At 47.3% G+C, this 25424-nt stretch overlaps 1 protein-coding gene across 2 annotated transcripts in view; it reads left to right on the plus strand.

The window, feature by feature from the left end:
• Positions 1-5689: 5689 nt before the first annotated feature.
• The window catches only part of LOC139060001 (neprilysin-like), a 29833-nt gene continuing 10098 nt past the window's right edge, over positions 5690-25424 (plus strand). Inside the window, exons 1-3 of one of the 2 annotated variants that reach the window (XM_070538677.1) lie at positions 5690-5950; positions 11379-11489; positions 17999-18109. In XM_070538677.1, coding sequence (XP_070394778.1) covers positions 5717-5950; positions 11379-11489; positions 17999-18109 — 456 coding nt within the window. In that variant the 5' untranslated portion in view covers positions 5690-5716. The remainder of the gene's footprint in view (positions 5951-11378; positions 11490-17998; positions 18110-25424) is intronic. The other variant, XM_070538678.1, reaches the window with a different exon arrangement.

The following is a 25424-nucleotide window of genomic DNA, read 5'->3' on the forward strand; positions in this document are numbered from 1 at the left end:
CCTAACATTTGTATTTATTATCTGTTTAAGCATTTATGTTTATTAATCTACGTCTGATGTGTTTTTTATTGGAAAAATTTGCCTTTGTTTCTCTTCGTCCTCTCAGGCGTTGCCATCGACAACACCTCGTGCTAGAGCAAAGAAAACGTTGGTGTGCGTCGTCGTACTCTTGGTGTTTTTCTGTTTCATGGTGTTCACCAGCGTGGCGTTGTTGAAAATGTGGTGGCTTGCTCCTACGGTGGCCACGTGCACAACGCCGGGATGCATAGAGCACGCAGAAGCGCTCAGGGCCGCCATGAACGAATCGGTCAAGCCGTGCTCCGACTTCTACAGCTTCTCGTGCGGCTCTTGGAAGCCCGTCGGTCGTCACCGTTCCGTCATCGAAACGATTTTTGCCCGCTCTTTCGACATCGCGGTCCAGCAACTGGAGAGGAATGCCAACGACTCCGACCTTCCTATTGCGCAGCTGTACTTCCAAAGCTGCCTTGCCCAGCACTCCGACACTTCGTTAAAGGAAGAGGTACGCAAGTTCGCGCAGTTCAAGCGAGATCTCGGCCTCTTTTGGCCCGAGGAATGGCCCGAGAATGGCAGTCTGGCCGTGCCCCCTCTGGAACATCAACCTGATCTTCAAGGTACAGGCCATGCCAGGGTACAAAGGTCGGCGCAAGGCACTCTTCATCGAGCAATGACTGTTGAATCCCAAGCGGGGAATTGAGACGGTCGAAGAAATGAACCGGTCGGTCACAGAACACTGCGCGTACTTCGAAGCCCCTGCGCCTACGCTAGATCAGTTAAATGAGCTAAAAGATGTGCACAAAGCTGTGGTCGGTGCAACCCGGAGCTCCACGCCAGACCCTAGAGATGAGGAGAGGATGGAGCTAAAAGATATTTACGAACGTACGAAGTCTAAGAAAGACAAGTGGCAGTTATATGTGAACGATATCTTCTTTCCCGATTACAAATGGGAACCCCAAGACGTCGTGTTGGTTCAGCACTCCAACATACTCAGCAGCATCGACGATCTGCTGGAAAGTATGGAGCACAAGCCGCTCCGGTTGGGCATCGCGTGGGTGTTTATCCGTATGAACCTTTGAACGGTCACTGGAAACGCGCCTCTGCGTTACAATGGCAGTGACACCGAGCTCGCGTTGAGAAGAAAGACTGCCTGCCTGGCTCATGTGGCGCACACGTTCGGCCTGGTTGTCTCGACCCGTCACCTGCGCGCACGCTTTCCGCAACAAGTACGCGACCACGTGGGTTACGTATTCGAAAACGTGAAATCCCAGTACCGAAAACACGCCGCCGACGCGACGTGGATCGACGAATCAGTCAAGACAAAGCTGAGAGCCAAGATGTTGGAAAACTTAGACCTCGACTCTTCGCCCGGCAGCGCGTTCTTCTCCAACTTTACCACCGGGCCATTGTACAAGGAGTTCCCGAAGGAGTCGGCTAGGGTCGTTCGACAACTTCGTCAACGTATAGCCAAGGCCTTTCGCAAGAAGCTGGCCTCGGACAATTCGTCACCACCTTCTCCAAAGGGCTAGGTGACGGTCGCGTGGCCACATCGTACAGCTACTACTACAACAGCGTCCACTTCGCCGTCGGGGCGCTCGAGCCGCCGCTGTTCCACGCCGAAGGCTCGTTCGCCATCACGTACGGCTCGCTGGGCACGCTGCTGGCCAGTTCCATGGCACGGGCGTTCGACGACTGAGGCATCATGTACGACAAAGGAGAGGAATCCCCGTGGTGGAGCTCGGGCCGCGACGCCTACAAGGACCGCTTGAAGTGCGACCTCAAAGCCGGCACGTCTCGCTCCGGCGACGACGCCGCTCGCGCCAACTCGCTGTGGTTGCCCGTGCTGGGCTTGAGGACCTCGTACGCGGCGTTCCGTGCGGCCATCAAGGCCTAGGGCTTACCGGACGTCTTCCGACTCAATGGTCTCGAGGCGTACAGTGACGACCAAGTGTTCTTCATGACGTATTGCCTCATGACCTGCGCCGTGGGCAACAACGGCGACGATTGCAATGTGCCCGTGCGTCAGATGCGCAAGTTCGCCCTCGCCTTCCAGGGCGTTGACGGGACGCCCATGAACCCCAGTGAGAAGTGCGCTTTCTTCTAGCGAGCGCGCGCCGTTAACATTTATCTCTCTGTTACTTAGTCTAATTTGCCTTAATGTTACTTGCCTTCAGGGTGCGGGATATAAGTTTCACGTATATTTAGTGCGCGCCAGGGCACTCAGATTTAATAAACTTTTATTGGACATCAGCAGATACAGATTCGAAGATTCTGCTGATCCTGCTGAAGGCTGACACAAGGTGCTTGACGGTCTGCGCTGCTGTTAACAAAAGTATCCGCATGAAGCGAAGTTTACTCGGAGATTGTCAGCTCCATGCTCATTTGTGTTGCAAGTACTCTTGAACAAAGTTGTAAAATAAGGCGATGAAGCTGTTTAGTAGAGTACTTTTCACGGCACAGTCGAGTTCTCGCTCAGGCATGTCTGTCTCTCTTTTTAGTGTGTGCGTACGTGGAGTAGAAGTGCCCGATTTTTTCTCCTGTTACAATTCGTGGTTTTGCGATTGTCGGAAAAGACAGCACTATACATCTGAATTGCACTGCGTTATGCTAAGTAGCATATTCCGTTATGCAAGTAGCATAGTCTCCTTGTAACGTATTGCTGTGCTTGTACTGTTTAGCTTTCATTCGCCCTTTTGTTGTAACGCTTATTTTATGCTCCATCAAGTGCGTTCTCACTATTTTAGGATTGTATCGCTGAAACTCAACACAAGCCTTTTTCAATGAAAGTTGTGAAAACGTTAATTTGTGGGCTATGAGCTGGTTTTCATAAACGCAGTCCTTTTCTCTTCAGACTTCTACTCAATAAAGCTAACAAGTACCGATTACTTCACTCAAAAATGTTGAAACAGACCGACAGAAGTATCTGCGCAATTGCTAAGAAAGGCAATCAAGTGTATAATACACCACCTTGAACTTTTTAATACATCTTCAGCAGTTTTACAACCTTGTTGGAAAGCCTGAAATAAACGGATACTTTTAAAAAAAAGTTCGCCGGATCTCTGAAGCTTATCACATCTCGCTCATCTTCTATTCGCCAATGGCGAGATCCCAGATTTCCCGGCTAAAGGAAGTCGTGCGCTGCGATTGCTGTTTTGTTGGTTTGACCTATAGTTGCGCTTCAATAGACAAACGACTTTCTCGAGCACCTATTCATTCTTGCGGCTACTGATGCCTTTAATTTAACGCGTAAATTCACCTTACACACTTGCAACGGCGCTTGATGTATAGCAGTTCTGATATTTTTGTAACTTCGAAAAATCGCTCCGTTTCTTGGCCAATGCCCTGCAGTTTGTGTATGAGCCACGTGATGGTTAGGCAACAAGAAGAGCAGCCTTGGGAACCGTACACGAAATTCGCCTTGCGTGAAGGTTAATAACCGCATCGGCATGTATTAGTGAGATTTTTTTCGCAGCTTCAACATGCGAGTGTATACTGGAGCGTTGGATGTGGTTTATAGCGTTGACCCCGCAAGGCACTCCGAGTTCATGGTTATGCACCACATTAAGCGAGACCGAAGCCCACTAAGCAGTTGAGGGACGGTGTTGTTGCATTTAAATCTAAAGCCTTGTTAAAGCATGCGAACGACCGTTGCGTCCGAGTATCGCTTTTTACGAAGTGCGGGAATAACACTGCCGCAAATTTAAATGCTGCGTGAGCTACGGTAACGCTAAAAAGACGGATATAGAATGCTAGGTAGCGTTCCACCAAGTTCGCCCTCAATGTCTAATAATCGATACATTTAATGAATTTTTCTCGCACCTCCGGCACTCTCCTCCTTTACGTATAAAGGAAACATTAGGAAGTTTTAGAATAGGGGCCTGAAACGTTTTGGCGCCCCAAATAAATAGTGTCGAAGCCACTGCGCATGCTCCAGACGCTAATTGCGTTTGGGTTTTGCGCCAGGCGTGCTATTTCACTGATTTTGCGGGAGCCCCAAAAGTTGCCTCAGAAGATTTGCGTAAACAAATATGGCGGCACCCGTCAAAGCGACGGCTTTAACGTTGCACCAAACCGAGTTCGATTCGCGGTAACGCGTGAAGTTTGCAAGCTAGGAGAAGTGACTGCGGTTATCGTTTTCTCTCAACTAGCGTGTACGTGTTATGAAGACTGATTCATTAGATGCCGCTGATTCCGAATTCGACTGTAGATTTTATGGCTCGTAGGCCTAACACGGCCCAACTAAGGGCAACTATTGTTTGCTGCTTACAGAATAACCTCTAAATTGTAATTAAACACGAACGCACGAAAGTCAAAATTACTATTCTTATAAAATGGTATGTTTTATTTAATTTCTAATAGCAATTTTGACGTCGTAGTGGCGCTGTCAGCGCAAGACACTACCCGCGAACGCAAAGCCCTATTCTAAAACTCTTCATCCATGCGTGCTCCAACGACAGTACAACGCCATGCACTGCCACGATAAAACACTAATAAACATGCCAGGGTGACCAGGCTAACGTGGCGGGTTTTAAATTATTTTACATTCACCCGCTGCCACAATATCCTATCCTGCACTAAATAAACGATGTCCGAATCCGTAATATCCGTCACAGGCCCACCGTCAACGCCGTCATCCTTATGGAGCGGGAAGAGGCTGAAAACATGGCTTCAACCACGGCTTGGGTCTGATGGCTAGTATTCGTCTATCGCTATTTTTTAACAGCATTCTTATTACACTATTGTTCACTCTTACTGCCCTATTCATGACCCATAAGTAGTAGGCTGCACTATCACAGACCAACGAATCAAAGGGACGATTAAGGTCATCATAATCATTATCTACTGTTGTTCTCATGTGTGGCTGTGGCGCATACCCACAGTGGGGGATTGGCCGTGAATCGGGTGGTTAAATTAGGTGTATAAAAGCAAGGGAGTTGACAATTTGAACGTTGGAGCTTGAAAAGTGAATTTTATTGCGTGTGGGAAAAAAGCAATCAGAAGAAAACCGTATATAGTCAGGGCTCGTGTGCCGAACATCAGCATTCCCTTTCTGTTTTGCAATATTTGGCTTGCTTCGAGCGAACTGCTGTCCATACAGAATATTATGAATAAATAAATGTGTGCAGTTCTTTGTAAACAAGTTGCATAAGTGGCCCGAGGGATCTTGTCGTCATTAAAACCGTTCATAGCCTGCTGACCGGCCACTTGTTTGTACTCCTATTTAATTTCCCGTTGTGCAGTCAATCCGACTTTGTGTTAAGGCCATCAACACCAACTTCCCTACAGCTGTCTAGAAAGGCAAACTTGTCCATCGTCACCTCTTTGGTGGCAGTTCTGGGTTTTAGCCACAGGGACGTGTTCGATGCCGTTTGCATGCGCTTACATACAATCAACTAAACGAATAAATTTTTGAATGCTTCTTTCTTGCTTTTTTTTGTTTGGTTTTGCGTGCTTTTTGCTTTTGTTTTAATAAAATATGCAACGCTTCAAAGCATTAAGTGAAAGTTCAAGCACACAATTATTGGCCGATCCTTCCGTGTGGGTACGAGCCATAGTATGAGGCCATCATCATCATCATCATCATCATCATCATCATCATCATCATCATCATCATCATCATCATCATCATCATCAGCAGCAGCAGCAGCAGCAGCAGCAGCATCGGTATCAGCAGGACGCGTGCCATGCGGTTAACGTGACGATGCGACATAATTTAGGGCCTAGCTGTCACAAGTCTCGCATAGCTGAGGCGTTCCCGCATAGCTTATGTACGTCGTGCTTGCCCGCATCCCTCTATCCTTTCCCTGCAGGCACAAGGGCAGTCGTCTCCATGGCTTTCAAGCCGGGCACGAGGCACGACGAAATCGCTAAGGGGCGCCAGAAGCGCCGGAAGTCGTCCCAGACCAGCTCGAGCCGTTCGTCACGGTCTTCCAAGGCGAGTGGATCATCGCGCACGCGTCGGTGTTCTTGGGTTGACCTGCTGGTGTCGCACTTACTCACCTGTCGTGAATGGAAAGCGGAAGCCGCGTATCTGAAGTAGTTCATTTCAGCGCTGTCATTGCCGACGTAGCCCCCTCCCGTGTTTTACAATGCCTGCCCAGTCACTCCGCAATGCGTGGGCGCCAGTGTTTTTTACTGTGGCGGCACCATGATTTCAGGTCATTTCATACGTGTTGTTGCTGGAGCGTGGACAACTTTAGCTGGGTGCTGCGGCCGGCTCGAGTCCGCTTGAGTCCGCTTCTCGCATAGAGTTTCTAAATGACCACCCTAGAGGGAAATGTGGCGCTAGTGTCGTGAGTGTTGCCTCAACCTATATGAGAAGGCTGGGAAGTATCGGCTTCGGATTGACTTCGATCTTTAGACTAGCGGCGTCTGCTTGCGGCGCAGTAAACGGAACTATACTCAAATATTATTCGCATGAAACCTAATTTATTTCGGCAGTATCTTATGTAATGCACAACACATTACATTAGCTTTGTATGACTATGAGATTGAAGCACGGTTTGCCACCAGGGCACACCAGGGTATGCATTCTTCTGCAATTCTGTTCTCGATTTAGCGACAGAGTATAATTATTTATTTATTTTTACAACAGCAATAACAACCGTGCATGTGCTTATATAAAGATACTCATAAAGTATTTATGGAAATAAAATTTTGTATTGTGAGAAAGTGTTGCGCCTTTAAGAGGAAAGCCACAATTGTCTGCTACGGCGCCTGCTCGCTGCGAACGCGATATTTTTTTCGCAGACAGGCACTTGCTAACTCTGTCGCTCTTTCGAAAGGCTGCGTCGGCTGTCACGATTGCTGAACGCCTTCAAGTACTTTTAAGCACATCTGCTACAGCGCTAGCTTGGACGCTTGTGGTCTCCTATGAGTACATGCTTCATTATATTTTATATTGACGTATACCGCTTCTGAAGCGGTCGCCAGTAGCTTTTATGGCGTAGCTTTGCACTTACCCATTTTGTGACAGCAGACTACAGCCTGGAAGCAGCATCCTTTCATACCACAAGTAAGTTTGCGTTTCAAAGTCCTAAAGCACACATTTCAACGAGCACATAGAGGAGCAATGCATAACAAAGGCCACGATAAAATTTGATTGTCAAGCCACTGGAAGTACAACTCACTGGTTCTTATATCAGTTGTGCCTTCCTTTTGCTCTGCAGCGCTAACTTAACACACTTAACAAACCAAGGGCGAAACGGTCAAAACACGTTCTTTCAACGTTTACGATGCCGTCGCTTTCTCATCATAGCTTCGACACCACACCACGACACAAACATCGACCCAGCCGCTCACCCAGCGCGCTATCCTCACTTCGAGCAACAGAACAAAGGCAGAGAGCCTTGCGTCCCACCGTCTCACTGCGGCTTATAGCAATTGCACTTGTAGCGAAACCAAAACTGCCAAAAGATACCTGTAGACTAGTTCGCCAGTCAACAAAATACCAATCCGTAGCCTGTACTTCCCATCGTTCCCTCATGGTTGAAGGATCGCAAAGCCAGATTTCCCTCTTGTTATAGTAATATGAAACTCTATGGCTTCTCGACTTCCGAGTGACGCAAGGTTGATACTTGTGACCATTACTTTTCCCCATAAACTGCGACCAGGTAGCGAGCGGTACAATGGCGCTCTCTCTGTGGCCGCCGGTTGTGGTATGACTGGGCTGGCAACGAAAAAAATACAAGGAGGGCTAGCGCACTATAGGCCTAGCGGAGGCTCACGGCGGTTTACCAAATACTGTTGACATGCACGACTGACAAACAGGTGGCAGTGTTGTGTGGACTCTGATGTTTTATTTGCGCGCAACAGGTTTTAGCGAAAGATCTTGCGCAGAAATTGATAAAAGATGTCCAACGTTAAAAAACGAAGAGAAGAATTGGGCGAGGCACCTAGAGATGCTGCGGCGAACCAGAATGCATTACAAGAATTGTGTTCTTGAGGGGACGACTTTTGATGTGCCCAACCCGACGTAATCCTGCATTCCGCTTCATACATACTAGACTAAAGAAGAAATATTAGGGAGTTCTAGATAAAGGGAACCTAAAGTTAAGGGGCGCCATCGGCCAGGTGTAGAAAATAAGGCAAAGGAGGGTATAGAAGAACGCGAAAGGCGTACGAAGAAGTTTTCGTTTTAGGGTACGCAAGGTCGCTTGGGTACGCTATTTTTAAAACTCTACTACGAAGTTTTAGAGCTTTTTGCGTTTTCTCGTGCCCTCTTGTGTTCATTCGTACGCCTGGCCAATAACATCCCCAAGCTAGGTTTACTTTTTCTAACTCTCCCTTCTACCTGTCAGGATTTTGCACTGAATGAAATGCTCGAATACTAATATTTCCAAAGCATTCGTTTGTTTTTCAAATGTGCCTGATCCCATTTGATGATTTCGATTACTTCCATTCAGAAAACTGACTACTTCTAGTACCTAAGCGCCCCTGGAGTTCGATTCGCCTTCTGCACTGTGTCTCAGCAGTTCCGTACAGCGCTGCAGAAGCTACGGGTGCCTCGACCAATCAGGAAAACAAAATGTATCCGTCGGCGCTTTGTCATCCCGCGCTTTGTTGGCTGCGCTCAAACATCTGCGTTTGCAGTCCTCTCAGCTTTATTAAGTATATTCCTATTATTGAACAGATAAAATCCAACAGAAGCCTAATTGAGAGGCTTTAGGTCAAGCCAGATGGCTTAAAGAAGTGTGCTTACCTTACCGCAGATAATCGTAAAACTGCTGACGCCTGAAGTGGCTTATGGTGACTGAAGTGATTGCTTTCGACTGAGGTGAATTATGATGTTGCGTTGCCTTGTGTGTGTAGTAAGGATGCAACAGGCTTCGGGGCTTCGACTGAGCTGAATTATGGTGGTGCATTGCCCTGTGTAGTAAGGATGCAACAGGCTTGGGCCGTGGCCAATACTTAAGAGGAAGCTTTAGAACGGGGGTTCCTGTCAAAATACGTCGGAACAAAAAACCCTTTTTTCTCGGCAAGTCTGCACTGAATTTCATGAGGTTTGTTGCTTTTCAAAGCAAAAGTTCGAGCCGTTATTACGTTTACAACTCTGCAGCTCCACAATGAAGAATGGTATCGAAGTTGTGTAAACTGCCCCTAAAACATTTGATGCGGACAAAATTGATATAATATGCAGCGCTATGAAATATATGCCATTATTATGTGAATAGAGCATTTGCAAAACCCTTGTAAACATTGTAACAAATTTACGTAAGTTGTAAATTAATGCATGAAGCTTGTCTACTTTTAATGCTCTAATTGATGCATTGTATAGAACTGCGATATCTTTTTTTGTTGTAGAGTTACGGATTTGTAGAATTAAACATAGTAATTTCCGGCAAGTTGAAAAGGATTTACAGGGCGCTAAATCAGAATTCTATTTTCTACAATTTCACTAGAATTTAAGTTTACCTCTCCAATGCAACACATTTCATTCAAACTGATCCTGGGGCTGTTCCATAAAACCATTTCTGCGGTTTGCATGCGTTTAAATTGCCGGCGTCAGAGTTGGCCCCGAGCTGAAGCTTCCTTTTAAGTCTCGACTGAAGGGCTTTGAGCATTTGAATATTTTAACCATACACGATAATTAGAATCGGAGCAGAGATAAGCTATATCCGTGCCTAAAAATATGATTCAGTATCGAGTTAGCGCTAAATGCAAGCGAAATGCGTTAGCATCACGTCGCGCCTCTTTGAGGTCCATTACATATAAACACTCATGAGCCATTCCACTCTGTGAAGGGCGATGACCAGCGAAGCCGTTTATCGCACGACATAGAGGTGACAAAGAATTTTGAACAAAGGTACGAACGTATTTATTGTCCTGACCTGTGGTCATCGTTATGATATAAGTGCGCGCACACATTCGCGTATCACTTCTGTTACTAAATGTGTCCGTCACGTGACACGGTGAATAGTGACTGCCTAGTGACTGAATAGCTCATTGTCTCTAAGCAATGACTCATGGCCCCGTGAGCGCGGCCTCCCGATTAAAACGACAGAAGTGAAATTCTACGCTGGAATGATGAGCGGCAACGGAGCCAGCTGTAGAAGACGACGACGACGCTCGAGCCGTTGCTGATGATGATAATTTGGGACCCAGGTGTGACAAGGGCAGTTAAAGGGCGCGTTACAGGTCCCCGAACTTCGACCCTTTCTGGAGTATCACGAGGAAAGGCCCACATGATGATAGTTTTTGCACACAGACGCCACGAAATCCCGGATCTTTGTCCTATACAGCTTCGATGTAAAAAGAATGACGTAGTGTTGAACTCCAATGGCAGATCGCGAGCGCTCGGCCTGAGCACGAACGAAGCGCGTCGTTCCGACTCGGATCGCTCCCGTCAAATCTGCGAATGGAATGCGTGCGCTCCCGTGGCGTCACTTATAGTACAGGGAAATCAAGTGAGAGGGCGCTAGACTAGAGGTGGATCCGGTAGGCCACATCACCATCAGCACCATCATCTGGATCATCCCGGCATTCCGTGCGTTTGTCTTTCTTCCGTGTCGGAAGAATCGTCACTGGACTTGGGAACTTGTGGAGTCTGAGTCGGAGCTGTCACTATCTAGAAGCAGGAGGCGCGACGTAGCGTCGATGCTTTCCATGCCATCCATAGCTGCCCGCAACCCGAAACAGGCGACCTTGACAGGAAACAGAGGCGGGTGAAGGAAATACGTCACGTGGACTTCCGGTCAAATCTGCGGATTTCGGCGGAGCAAATATGTTTGCTCCACAGAGCGATCCGGAATCGGTGGCTGGTCCCAACATGCGATTGGAACGCACAACTTACGCTCTCATTCTGCCACTGGAATAGGATTGCTCCATACAGAGCAGATAAACTTGATCTGGATCTACCATTGGAATTCAACATAGATCAGAGCAGACGGCGTAAAAATCTCTGACGTCATGGCCATGTGGTACGGGAATTTCAGGGCGGCCTCACCGCACATTTTTCGGTTTTGTGGTTTCTGCTCACGGTGAGAGTGTTCTTTTGCTCTGGTATTGTTCAAGGATGATTAAAACAAATCCAAATATTATTGTCATTATTTTTGAACACCTCTTTTAAAGCCCGTGCACGTGCACCGTGCACGGGCTTTCACGTGCACCGCTTCACAAAGGTGCACGTGAAGCATTCTCTGCAATTGTGTTTGTACACGGGACCACAAGAGTGGTAGCACGTCTACAAGCTGTTTAAGGACGCCGATATATGTAGTAATGCAATTCAAGTTTTATTAATCGTACTAGCGTGGCATTATTTGGGACGCATGTCTTACGTTACCTTGTACTGCGGAATCGGTACTGAAACTGCACCTGGTGGAACTTAGGTGGAACTAAGCCTTTTTTTTCTTTCGGAAATACAGAAAGGCGCCGACAAGCACGGGACGTCGAGACGGGAGTCCAAGCGAACTCACTCGATCAAGGAGCCCAAAGAACAGACCAATGTCGAGGCTACTACTGGCCCCACAAAAGAGGTGCGTCCCACGCAAAAAGCTTTCCTGTATAGCTTGAGTCATGTATGAATGGATCCTACGTTTTTACATGTCAAAACCACAATTTGATTGCGAGGCACACCGTAGTGGGGGACTCTGTATTAATTTGGACCATTAGGGGATCCTTGACGCGCTGCCAACGCACAGGAGACGGGCGTTCTTGCATTTCGCCCCTGTCGAAATACGGCCGCCGCAGCCGGGATTTGATCCCGCGACCTCGTGCTTAACGGAACAAAGCCATAGCCGCTAAACCACCGCGGCGGGCACAGCTTGAGACAGCGCGATCAATTACTTCTGGGTGCATCGCCTCAGGCAATGTTCATAGTTCGCATTTTCGCTCGTTAGTAAATGAAAGAAAGTCTCACATGTCACGGTTAACACCGTTGATGAGCCGATGCAACGCTGCATATATAGTCCTTCAGATCTCTAAAACTCATGATGATGATATTTATTGGCATTCACTTTGAAAGGGCACGGCGACACATCGTCACCTAGCCTGCTTGATTTAGTCACGTTTTACGACACCAACCACCACGTGGCTTTTTTGCTTGTCTGATCTCGACATTAGAGCTTCCGTGTTTGAAACCTCCATCACTATATTGTACCGTCACCTACGCTTGCAATGACAACGCAATGCGAGGCAAACGGAGATCAAGCTGAGCCGCCGCCTGGCGGACACAGGCTGAACCACGCATAGTGCTGATGGCGCCTCGCGTCTTCTGCCAGCCGCGTGCTTGCTTGTGCGCGTACGGTGTGCATATCCCGCAAGAGTGCTCATTCCATGGTTGTAGCGCAGTCGTAGATGCTGTAGGTGGCAGCCATCTTCTGCCGGGGAATGCCTGAACAGGCAGAATTAACGGCCACGATAGCGTTCAGCCATTTCTTATCGCATGCTTGTCACGAGTTATCGCTCGCTATCAGCTGCAAAGTCATCAAACCCGCAGTGCCTACACGGGCTTCTCCGTTAGATGGTGTTGTCACTTCGGGGTGGAGGACGAGAGGCGGACTCTTCCAGTAAACGAAGAAGAAACGAGAAACTTTATGCAATATTTACAGATAGTGGATGATAGTGTACATGTTGCTCGATGAACGCATCAGATCGACTTGGCGGCTGGAGGCGACTCTCGCTTCACAATGGGCCGGTTCTCCCTTCAATCCCTTTGGCGACACCTCGTCGACAGGAACTAGTTTAGCGACTTCTCGTCGGCAGCAACCAGGCGGGGCGAGTGATGACGTCACCCGCGCCATCTTCTTGATTCGTCGCGGAGATCGCTGGGTGCTTCTTGAAGTCCCCTTCCGTGTCGAATTCTTGATTCGTCGCGGAGAAGTGGGAGCACTCGTCGCCTCGGTGATAGGCACGTAGTATGGCAGCTCCCGTCACCTCGATGATACGCAAGTGGTATGGCACTACAATGGCGACTGGGGTCGGGATTAGGTGTACTTGCCCTAAACACGGGGGCACGAGTGACGAACAATTCCGGTCTAGGGTGCGCATTTTTTGACGATGTACATAAGTACTCGGTCTTGCGCTGTAGTATTTGTGCTGTAATAATAGTGCCCTATTTAGTTCTTACTTATCTTCTCCAAGGTCGCAGAACACCTCTTCAACATGAAATTATAAAATTTTCTTGTTAAAGGGACCCTGAAACGATTTTGGCGATTTTCTACAAACGTACTGAGTCGTTAGAGTAGGTCCTTCTGATCATTAATTGATGCATCTAAGTGCTCTGCGTAAAGCGTGTAATTTATTATAAGGTTTTAAAAATACACATCGCTGCCGATCGTAGCGCACTGCTCGGCGGAATTTTAAGCCGTCCCTACCCATATGATCTCACCACGACGCAAACATCGACCCAGCCGCTGGCCCAGCGCGCTATCCTCACTTCGAGCAACAGAACAAAGGCAGATAACCTTGCGTCCCACCGTCTCACTGCGGCTTATAGCAATTGCAGTTGGAGCGAAACCAGAACTGCCAAAAGATACCTGTAGACTAGTTCGCCAGTCAACAAAATACCAATCTGTAGCCTATACTTCCCATCGTTCCCCTCATGGTTGAAGGATCGCAGAGCCACATTTCCCTCTTGTTATAGTAATATGAAACTCTATGGCTTCTCGACGTCCGAGTGACGCAAGGTTGATACTTGTGACCATTACTTTTCCCCATAAACTGCGACCAAGTAGCGAGCGGTACAATGGCGCTCTCTCTGTGGCCTGTTATGTTTGTGCCTTGGGGTTTGCCTGACGGGAGGCCAGTGCGGTGGTGTGTCGACCGTGGAGGCAGCGTTAATCCCCCCATGGTGCCCGCTTCGGGCACGTGACGACTAAGTGCACGGCGTGGGTGTCCTCGCGGCTGCACGGCGTCAACGACGGAAGCGGCCGTCGGCTAACCGACTGCTATTCGGCCCCTCCTCGTGCGGACAGCAATGCAGCCCACCCCTTCCTTTGTGCGGCGGCGCCCAGGGGCAACCCTTTTACCGACCACCCAAGGACTATGTCTCGACACCTTGCCTTGCAGATCGTTCGTTCCCTTTGTCGTATGCCGGGCCATTGAACTTGCCCAGCGCGCCATACCAACCGAACGCCAGATTGGCCTGACGGCGCAGCGCGGTGCCCGCAGGCGCCGGCCACTGAAAGCGGCGTTGGGACCACGGAGGTTGCCCGGACCCTCTCACTCTCGAACTTGTTCGTCCTTAGGGATTATCTGGGGAATCTGGGGACGGGGAAGTGTATTCTTCGCCGAGAAAGCTCTCCTCGTCTCAGCTGACTCTGCGTGAAGTGGGGTCAAGACCTCCTGCCGGCCACGCATACCTCGGCACACGCAACAGGCCACCACTTGTGATGTGACTGCATGGGCTGGCAATGAAAAAAATACGAGGGCTAGCGCACTATAGGCCTAGCGGAGACTCACGGTGGTTTACCAAATACTTTTGACATGCATGATTGTCAGACAGATGGCAGTGTTGTGCGGACTCTGATGTTTTATTTGCGCGCAACAGGTTTTAGCGAACAATCTTGCGCAGAAATTGATAAAAGATATCCAACGTTAAAGAACGAAAGGAAGAATTGGGCGAGGCAGCTCGAGAGGCTTCGGGGAACCACGATGCGTTACAAGAATTGTATTCTTGAGGGGACGACTTTTGATGTACCCGCCCCGACGTTATCCTGCATTCCGCTTCATACATATAGACTAAAGAAGAAATATTAGGGAGTTCTAGATAAAGGGAACCTAAAGTTAAGAGGCCCTATCGGCCAGGCGTAGAAAATAACGCGAAGGAGTGCACAGAAGAACGCGAGAGGCGTACGAAGGAGTTTGCGTTTTAAGGTACGCTATTTTTAAAACTCTACCACGAAGTTTTAGAGGTTTTTGCGTTTCCTTGGGCCCTCTTGTGTTCATTCGTACGCCTGGCCAATAACATCCCCAAGTTAGGTTTACTTTTTCTAAATCTCCCTTCTATCTTTCAGGATTTTGTACTGAATGAAATGCTCGAATACTAATATTTCCAAAGCATTCATTTGTTTTTCAAATGTGCCTGATCCCATTTGATGATTTGGATTATTTCCATTCAGAAAACTGACCACTGCTAGTACCTAAGCGCCCCTGGAATTCGACTCACCTTCTGCACTGTGTCTCAGCAGTTCCGTACAGCACTGCAGAAGCTACGGGTGCCTCGACCAATCAGGAAAACAAAATGTATCCGTCGGCGCTTTGTCATCCGCGCTTTGTTGGCCGCGCTCAAACATCTGCGTTTGCGGGCCTCTCAGCTTTATTAAGTATATTCCTATTATTGAACAGGTAAAATCCACCAGAAGCCTAATTGAGAGGCTTTAGGTCAAGCCAGATGGCTTAAAGAAGTGTGCTTACCTTATAGCAGATAATCGTAAAACTGCTGACGCCTGAAGTGGCGTATGGTGACTGAAGTGATTGCTTTCGACTGAGGTGAATTATGATGTTGCGTTGCCTTGTGTGTGTAGTAAGGATGCAACAGGCTTCGGGGCTTCGACTGAGCTGAATTATGGTGGTGCATTGCCCTGTGTAGTAAGGATACAACAGGCTTCGGGGGCCGAGGCCAATGCTTAAGAGGAAGCTTTAGCACGGGGGCTCCTGTCGAAATACGTGGGAACAGAAAACCGTTTTTTCTCGGCAACCCTGCACTGAATTTTATGAGGTTTGTTGCTTTTCAAAGCAAAAGTTAGAAACGTTATTACGTTTACAACTCTGTACCTCCACAATGAAGAATGGTATCGAAGTTGTGTAAACTGCTCCTAAAACATTTGATGCGGACAAAGTTGATACAATGCACAGCGCTATGAAATATGTGCCATTAATATGTGAGTAGAGCATTTGCAAAACCCTTGTAAACATTGTAACAAATTTACGTAAGTTGTAAATTAATATATAAAGCTTGTCTACTTTTAATGCTCTAATTGATGCATAGTATAGAACTGCGATATCTGTTTTTGTTGTAGAGTTACGGACTTGTAGACTTAAGCATAGTAATTTCCGGCAAGTTGAAAAGAAATTCCAAGGCTCTAAATCAGAATTCTATTTTCTACAATTTCACTAGAATTTAAGTTTACCTCTCCTTGTGCAACAAATTTCATTCAAATTGATCCTGGGGCTGTTCCATAAAAGCGTTTCTGCGGTTTGCATGCGTTTAAATTGCCGGCATCAGAGTTGGCCCCCAGCTGAAGCTTCCTTTTAAGTCTCGACTGAACGTTTTTGAGCATTTGAATATTTTAACCATACACTATAATGAGAATCGGAGCAGAGATCCACGCCTAAAAAATATGATTCAGTAGCGAGTTAGCGCTAAATGCAAGCGCAATGCATTAGCATCACGTCGCGCATCTTTGAGGTCCATTACATACAAACACACATGAGACATTCCACTCTGTGAAGGTCGATGACGAGCGAAGCCGTTCAGCGCACGACATAGAGGTGACAAAGAATTTTGAACAGAGGTACGAACGTATTTATTGCCCTGACCTGTGGTCACCGTTATGACATAAGTGCGCACACACATTCGCGTATTTCTTCTGTTACTAAATGTGTCCGTCACGTGACACGGTGAATAGTGACTGCCTAGTGACTGAAGAGCTCATTGTCTTTAAGCAACGACTCATAGCCCCGTAAACGCTGCCTCCCGATTGAAACGACAGAAGTGAAATTCTACGCTGGAATGATGAGCGGCAACAGAGCCAGCTGCAGAAGACGACGCTCGAGCCGTTGCTGATGATGATAATTTGGGACCCAGGTGTGACAAGGGCAGTTAAAGGGCGCGTTACAGGTCCCCGAACTTCGACCCTTTCTGGAGTATCACGAGGAAAGGCCCACATGATGATAGTTTTTGCACACAGACGCCACGAAATCCCGGATCTTTGTCCTATACAGCTTCGATGTAAAAAGAATGACGTAGTGTTGAACTCCAATGGCAGATCGCGAGCGCTCGGCCTGAGCACGAACGAAGCGCGTCGTTCCGACTCGGATCGCTCCCGTCAAATCTGCGAATGGAATGCGTGCGCTCCCGTGGCGTCACTTATAGTACAGGGAAATCAAGTGAGAGGGCGCTAGACTAGAGGTGGATCCGGTAGGCCACATCACCATCAGCACCATCATCTGGATCATCCCGGCATTCCGTGCGTTTGTCTTTCTTCCGTGTCGGAAGAATCGTCACTGGACTTGGGAACTTGTGGAGTCTGAGTCGGAGCTGTCACTATCTAGAAGCAGGAGGCGCGACGTAGCGTCGATGCTTTCCATGCCATCCATAGCTGCCCGCAACCCGAAACAGGCGACCTTGACAGGAAACAGAGGCGGGTGAAGGAAATACGTCACGTGGACTTCCGGTCAAATCTGCGGATTTCGGCGGAGCAAATATGTTTGCTCCACAGAGCGATCCGGAATCGGTGGCTGGTCCCAACATGCGATTGGAACGCACAACTTACGCTCTCATTCTGCCACTGGAATAGGATTGCTCCATACAGAGCAGATAAACTTGATCTGGATCTACCATTGGAATTCAACATAGATCAGAGCAGACGGCGTAAAAATCTGTGACGTCATGGCCAGCTGGTACGGGAATTTCAGGGCGGCCTCACCGCACATTTTTCGGTTTTGTGTTTTCTACTCAGGGTGAGAGTGTTCTTTTGCTCTGGTATTGTTCAAGGGGGATTAATACAAATCCAAATATTATTGTAATTATTTCTTTTTAACGCCTCTCTTAAAGCCATGTGCACCGCTTCACTAAGGTGCACGTGAAACATTCTCTGCAATTGTGTTTGTACGCGGGACCACAAGAGTGGTAGCACGTCTACAAGCTGTTTAAGGACGCCGATATATGTAGTAATGCAATTCAAGTTTTATTAATCTTACTAGCGTGGCATTATTTGGGACGCATCTCTTATCTTACGTTGTACTGCGGAATTGGTACTGAAACTGCACCTGGTGGAACTTAGGTGGAACTAAGCCTTTTTTTTTTCTTTCGGAAATACAGAAAGGCGCCGACAAGCACGGGACGTCGAGACGGGAGTCCAAGCGAACTCGCTCGATCAAGGAGCCCAAAGAACAGACCAATGTCGAGACTACTACTGGCCCCACAAAAGAGGTGCGTCCCACGCAAAAAGCTTTCCTGTATAGCTTGAGTCATGTATGAATGGATTCTACGTTTTTACATGACAAAACCACAATTTGATTGCGAGGCACACCGTAGTGGGGGACTAGGTGATGATATTTATTGGCATCCACTTTGAAAGGGCACGGCCACAAACCGTCACCTAGCCTGCTTGATTTAATCACGTTTTACGACACCTACCACCACGTGGCTTTTTTGCTTGACTGATCTCGACATTAAAGCTTCCGTGTTTGAAACCTCCACCACTACATTGTACCGTCACCTACGCTTGCAATGACATCGCAATGCGAGGCAAACGGAGATCAAGCGGAGTCGCCGCCTGGCGGACACAGGCTGAACCACACATAGTGCTGATGGCGCCTCGCGTCTTCTGCCAGCCGCGTGCTTGCTAGTGCGCGTACGGTGTGCATATCCCGCAAGAGTGCTCATTCCATGGTTGTAGCGCAGTCGCAGATGCTGTAGGTGGCAGCCATCTTCTGCCGGGGAATGCCTGAACAGGCCGAATTAACGGCCACGATAGCGTTCAGCCATTTCTTATCGCATGCTTGTCATGAGTTATCGCTCGCTATCAGCTGCAAAGTCATCAAACCCGCAGTGCCTACACGGGCTTCGCCGTTAGATGGTGTTGTCACTTCGGGGTGGAGCACGAGAGGCGGACTCTTTCCGCAAACGAAGAAGAAACGAGAAACTTTATGCAATATTTGCAGATAGTGGATGATAGTGTACATGTTGCTCTAAGAACGCATCAGATCGACTTGGCGGCTGGAAGCGACTCTCTCTTCACAATGGGCCGGTTCTCCCTTCAATCCTTTGGCGGCGCCTCGTCGACAGGAACCAGTTTAGCGACTTCTCGTCGGCAGCAACCAGGGGGGCGGGTGATGACGTCACCCGCGTCATCTTCTTGATTCGTCGCGGAGATCGCTGGGTGCTTCTTGATCTCCCTTCCCGTGTCAAATTCTTGATTCGTCGCGGAGAAGTGGGAGCACTCATCGCCTCGGTGATAGGCACGTAGCATGGCAGCTCCCGTCGCCTCGGTGATACGCACGTGGTATGGCGCTACAATGGCGACTGGGGTCGGGATTAGGTTTACTTGCTCTAAACACGGGAGCGAGAGTGACGAACAATTCCGGTCTACGGTGCGCATTTTTTGACAATGTACATAAGTACTCGGTCTTGCGCTGTAGTATTTGTGCTGTAATAGTAGTGCCCTATTTACTTCTTACTTATCTTTTCCAAGGCCGCAGAACACCTCTCCAACATGAAATTATAAAATTTTCTTGTTAAGAAACCAATCACCGATCAGCAGTGTGGATTTCAGAAAAGAAGAACAGCAGAAGATATGCTTATGCACGCAGGAGACACCATGTATTGCAAAGCACTTATATGAGCGCCTTTCCACTGTATAGGTATATGTCTCGATTTAAAGAAAGCGTTTAATACTGTTAGCCACGATATTTTATTATAATAAGTAACAAAGATTTAGGGATAACTCAGCAACTTAAGGCGGTTACTTCACCAATCGCTGCCAGTATGCTGAGGTAAACAGAATTCGTTCGTAAACAGGTGTCCATAAAGTATTGTTTGATTCTGTGACCTATCTTATTTTTGCTTTACGCAAATCACTTATATAACTAACACAGCAAGCCATTTAATATGCAGGTGACACAAGTTTTTCGCAGAAGAAAACAGTTATACTTTGAAAGAGAATGCAAACACTGGCTCGCGCAGCTATATGTATGGATAAATGCAAACAAACTGCAATTGAACGTTTGTAAAACAAAATATCTTATTCTTCAGGAAAAAAAGAAATGCGCTTCCTGCAAAGGGCAATATGAAGACATCGCTCTAAAGCACGCTTCAGCGCATAAGTTTATGTAGGAGTTGTTTCTGATGAGAATCTTACCCCAGGGAATGCACACGTGGTGGTCCTACGTCCATCTATCTCAATATCATCAGGTCTCTTGAACAAATGTAAAGATTGCTGGCCCCTATGGCTTAATACCACGCTATAATATTCTCTCCCAAAGTACCGTTTGTAGTATTGCCTCTTTGTATGGGAATTATACGTCACAATGTAACTTTCATATATTACGTAAGCTGCAATACCGTGGAACTCAAAGTATTATGGGCTACAACGAACTGGTTGGTCTCACTTTGCCTTACAACACTAGAGCTACAGCACTGCCCCTAATGTTTCATGTACAACTTAACCATTCATAAATAAGTTCGTTCTGTCTTTGAAGCATTTAAGAATATGTTTTTAAATTAAGATGTTTACAACTCTAGAACTTCACATTTTTGTTTAAGATTAATTAAATTGGAGCGTTTTACATGCTAAAACGAGGCCTTCTTTAACGTGCACCCAAATCTAAGTGCACGGGTATTTTCTCATTTCGCCCCCATCGAAATGCCGCCGCTGTGGCCGGGATTCGGTCCTCCGACCTCGTGCTTAGTAGCCCAGCACAACAGCCACTAAGCAATTACGGCGGGCAACATTTTGTTTCTCCTCGTATTAGATCGCAGTGCGGCTCTCAGCTGACACAGTATATGCCATTGAAGCGTTTCTGAATAGGTGACCGTCAATTTTCACCTAGCCCATGATGTCAAGTCTGCTCAAGTGTCTAAGAAAATTTCGGAAATGTACTTACTGTTACGTATGCGAACTTAAACATGCTTTGTGCAGTTGCCCGTTATTATTTTCACATTTCTTATCGCATCCTCTGCCCCTGTAAATATTCATACATCTTAGCAAAAACGTACGGTTATCTTTTATAGCTACGTCATTGCGATGTATATCACCGCTAATGAATGCCAGTTTGACATTTATTTAATGCTTTCACATTTGTTGTCGCAGTCTTGGCATTTGCAGATTTTGCAAATGCATTGCAGCATTTGCAGATTAGCAAAAACGCGTTGTTTCCTTGTATATAGCTAAGCCGTTGCATCGTATGTCACTGCTGACGTACGTTACTATGATTGTTTCTTACGCTGTACCACATGAATGTCGACAGATGGCCGGGAGCACGCCAGGCAGATATGCAGCCTTTAGCCGGCACAGCCAGTCACGAACGTAAATCTTTAGCGACTTCTTTCGCGATGTCTTAATCATTCGATAACCTACGTGATAGCACGAAACATGAACGAGATGGTGTGGATGTCACCCGTCTCGTTGTGGCACTCGTATCGTATCGCGGTATACACTTGATATTGGGTGTATATCCGCGTGACTGTGGCTTACTGGTTACGCGACCAGCCTTGTCTGCGCTTGAGCTGCACTTTTTATGTGGTTCTGATCCAACGAAGGCTAAGGGGGGAAACAATTTTCCTCCCATATGAATTGTGAGACTTGAAGAACGTATATGACATGGTAGTTGCTAGGCGGAGTACGTGAATCGCCGGTGGCTATTGTCATCGTTCTTTATTGTGTCACTGCTTGTTTGAAGGAAGGTGGCGGTCATTATTTACTTCAATAAAAGAGATCAGCACAACTTTAGCCCTTAATGCGTAGCCGTGTACAGTACATTTCAAAGCGCGCCGTCGATCGCATTAAAGCATTCAGTTTAACACGCGCTATGATAAGAGGTTGCCAACGGCGCTACGGCTCGGCACACTTCGGGACGTGGTTGGCGCACGCCTGCACCACATAACACGGCATGGTTCAACTTAGAAGAAACAATGAACAAGAACCACGTGCCCACTCGGAAAGCAGTTACTGCACTTGCAACTAACACCTGGAGCAGGACAGCTAGCTATGTATAGTGAGGGTTCCCTCGAAGAGAATAATACGCTAGATAGAGAGGGGCTTCGAGATTATCAGCTGGGGCACGGGTGGCCGTGAAGTCTACCACGACTTCAATGAGGTTGATAGGCAGGTTGGCCTTAGGCGCCCGCGGTAAAACCACAAATGAGGCAGTGCAAGGAACCGTGGGTTTGGGTCTATATTGAAGTCGTAGCAAAAATTAGTCTCGAAGAAAGGCTGTACCTCAAAAGCTTGGACACCTCAAATCTGTACCTCAAAAGCTTAGACACGGAATGGAGGAAGCGGTCAAGAAAGTTGGCAACCAAGTTCAGAGTAATCGAAAGCGTAATTAGGCAACGAGGAGTCATCAGAAAGAAAGTGAGCGAAAGAGAGACAGTGAACTGGATGCAAATAATGGAAACAAGAAAGACCATGGAGATAAACAAGAATGAGAAAAAAGAAATTCGAAGGTAAAATCTGCACGATAATACGAATGACAGTGTCTTGCTGTTTGAGGCTCGAGCTGGTTGCCTAAGGGCAAAAACACACCGGAGCAAATATTCCCAGCAACATGAGTCATGCGTATACTGCAGCAAAAATCCAGAGACCACTGAACAAATCCTAATGGAGTGCGAAATGAGACCCGTAGGTAGCGTACACCTTCCAGAAGCGCTCGGTTTTAAAGCGGACTGAGGCAGTAACCGGTCAACAGTCGATATACACAAGCGCCATTTAGAGTACTGGTGATAAATAAGCAGGAAAGAAATTGATAGGATTGGATTCGTGACAGGCATAGGCAGATATAGGTGTTAAGGTAGAGAGAAAAGACTAAGGAGAGATAGGCAAAATGCTAGACTGCGATGAATGTGGCAAAAGCAGTCTAGTTAAAGCAGGCTATGTGACTATTGGTTGCCACGCCGTTTAAAGGGGGATGCCAATTATCATCATCATCCTAATGTGGGCGGTGCTTCTACTGAACTCTTACAGGCGTTTTGACTTAGGAGCATGTAGTAGTGAATAAATCTTCTATGGACAACAGAAGACGCCCACGCTCAAAAGGTGACGTCATGAGTGAAGGCTGGGAGAAAAGATGGGAGAAAAGAGCTAGTACATTTTGGCGGGTTGCAGAGATACCGTTTATCACTTTTCGGTAGCCCATTGGCTGCGGCGTTGCACGTATGAGCACGAGGTTGCGCGTTCGATCCTGGCCGTGGCGGCTACATTTCTATGAGGACGAAATGCGAAGACGCTCATGCACACTTACATTTAGCTGCTACGCCAGGGGATCAAGATTAATCCGGTGTCTTGCGCTACGTCGTATCTCATACACAGATAGTGGATTTGGCATGTAAAACCCCAGAATTTAGTATACATTTTTTTTTGCAAAAGCAGACCCGCAACGCGGGCCTTGCTGCAGCATCTTCCAGTCATCGTCTCGCAATCTTCGTGTCCACTGCAGCGTAAAACTCACGAGTTGAGACTGCGTAACAAACAGTAGTCAACAAACAGATGATATTATAACGCGATAACGTTAAGGACACCATGTCGCAGAAAATCCGGTGTCGGCGTCGACGGCGTTGCCCGTGAGAGAAAACTCATCCCGGACCACGCAGGCTCTCTGCGTGGCGCATATGCGTGGCTGAACCAACTGAATTTCTCAGAGTAAAATGCATCAGAAAATTCGTAAAGCACGACTTACACGCAACCTACAGACATGTCAGCGTCGGAATGTAATTTGAATATACGAGGAAACAATTCTGTTACGCGGAAACTCAAACACAAACCCCTTGTCCAGCTGCCGTGTGTCTTAGTGGCCGCGGACGCTAGGTGTGGATACTAGATATATCTAATGAGTGGGTTGTTGTATTTAACTTAGTGAAGTGTATTAAAGACGTATACCGATGCGTGCTTGAGTAATTATGAATATCCCTATTACGAACGAGGTAATTATGCGAAATTAACGACGATTGTCGTAGTTCATTGTTATTGAACAATCGGATGCGCTTGTATCGCATAAACATTCAATTTTGGAGGAAAGGAAAGGCGGAGTAACCGTCTTGCTCCTCGATGGACACGTCAGCCGTGCAGTCAGGGAAGGAACTCCTGCGTGCGCGACATTGGCACAGGAGCGGAATGCTTCCACTGCTCGTGGAGGCCCCTAGGAGGAGCGATGACGTCAGCGCTAGGGCTTAAAGTGCCGCAGCGCGCGCTCGTAGTAATTACGTAGGTATGTTACTCAAGGTCATGGCAAGGGAACGAGAAGGCGATGCGGACGGAGCCCGACAACGCTATCGCGTTCCACTGTTAAAGGCGAAGCTTAAGCATCCTTTAAGTTTTTTTTTTCATATTGGGCGTTGAACTAACCTGCTCCGAATATTGCTGCTGCATTAAGCCACACCGCTAGCCAGTGACAACATTCTACTGAACAAGCATGACCATAATAATTTATTCACACAGCATTGCCTGCCCACTGTGCACACCGATTGCCTATTCCAAGAACGTATCACGAGGAAACCCTTTGGATCAACCAGTACGCACACGTCAAAGACGTGCGTGCAGGTAATTGAAACGATAGCTGGGGAAGTTTACCGATTAAAAGGCTTGGCACGCTATGCTAGATGTTTGATATACCGAGCGTCCCAGCGAACTTGAACCGAGATTAAAAAAAAAAAAAGCAGGCAAGACATCTAGGGAAATTGTACCAGCTGTATATTAGCCGCAGTCGTGTGTACATGCAACCAGTATTTTTCATCACTAAATAATAATTAATTGTTTTTATTTGGTCAAAATTTTAAATATTGCTTGAATTTCTAACGTGTCGATTATAAGGTTGTCGAGCGCCGTAAGTAACTTCGGATTCAAGCATTCCTTTTTCCTGCTGAAATTTGCCTGGTTGTTGCAGAAAAAGAAAGCCCCTGCGAAATACCCACACACACAGACAAAAAAAAACAAAAAAAAACACGTGACGGGGTTCTTGCGAGGGTGCTATTATGGCCCTAGAATACGCAGTCAAAATGCATGATGACGTAGCAGCGAGTTATTGCGACAACTTCAAGGCGGAGCCGCTACCCGTCTGTTGTTGCGCTTTTTCTGGCTTATACCAAGCGTCTTATCGTGATGGGAGTCGTGTTTTTGACACTGATAGAAGAAATAATTTTTCTATGTTTTGTCCCCCCCAGGGAGGCTGCGTCAACGCAGACAGCGAGTTATTGTCGGATATTCTCAAGCTCGAAGGCATATATGATGATTTCGTGGAACTGATGAGGGAGATAGTGACAACCGAGTACAAGTCGTATGGGGAAGCCGTAACGCAATGAAGCTGCGGAAATTCACCGACGACTGAAGCAAGAGTGTCCTCTGTCGCCACTGTTCAAGCTTTATGTTGAGGGCATAGAAAGACGCGTGGAAAGCAGCGAATTAGGCTTCGATCTACATTACATCCGTAATGGGCAAAGAGTGGAACAGAAGTCCCCCTGGGCTGATGTATGCGGTTGGAATAGTGCTACTAGCGGACAACGCAAGGGATTTACAGAGAGCTGCGAACATAAG

This window comes from Dermacentor albipictus, chromosome 5, assembly GCF_038994185.2.
Source record: "Dermacentor albipictus isolate Rhodes 1998 colony chromosome 5, USDA_Dalb.pri_finalv2, whole genome shotgun sequence".
Taxonomy (NCBI): domain Eukaryota; kingdom Metazoa; phylum Arthropoda; class Arachnida; order Ixodida; family Ixodidae; genus Dermacentor; species Dermacentor albipictus.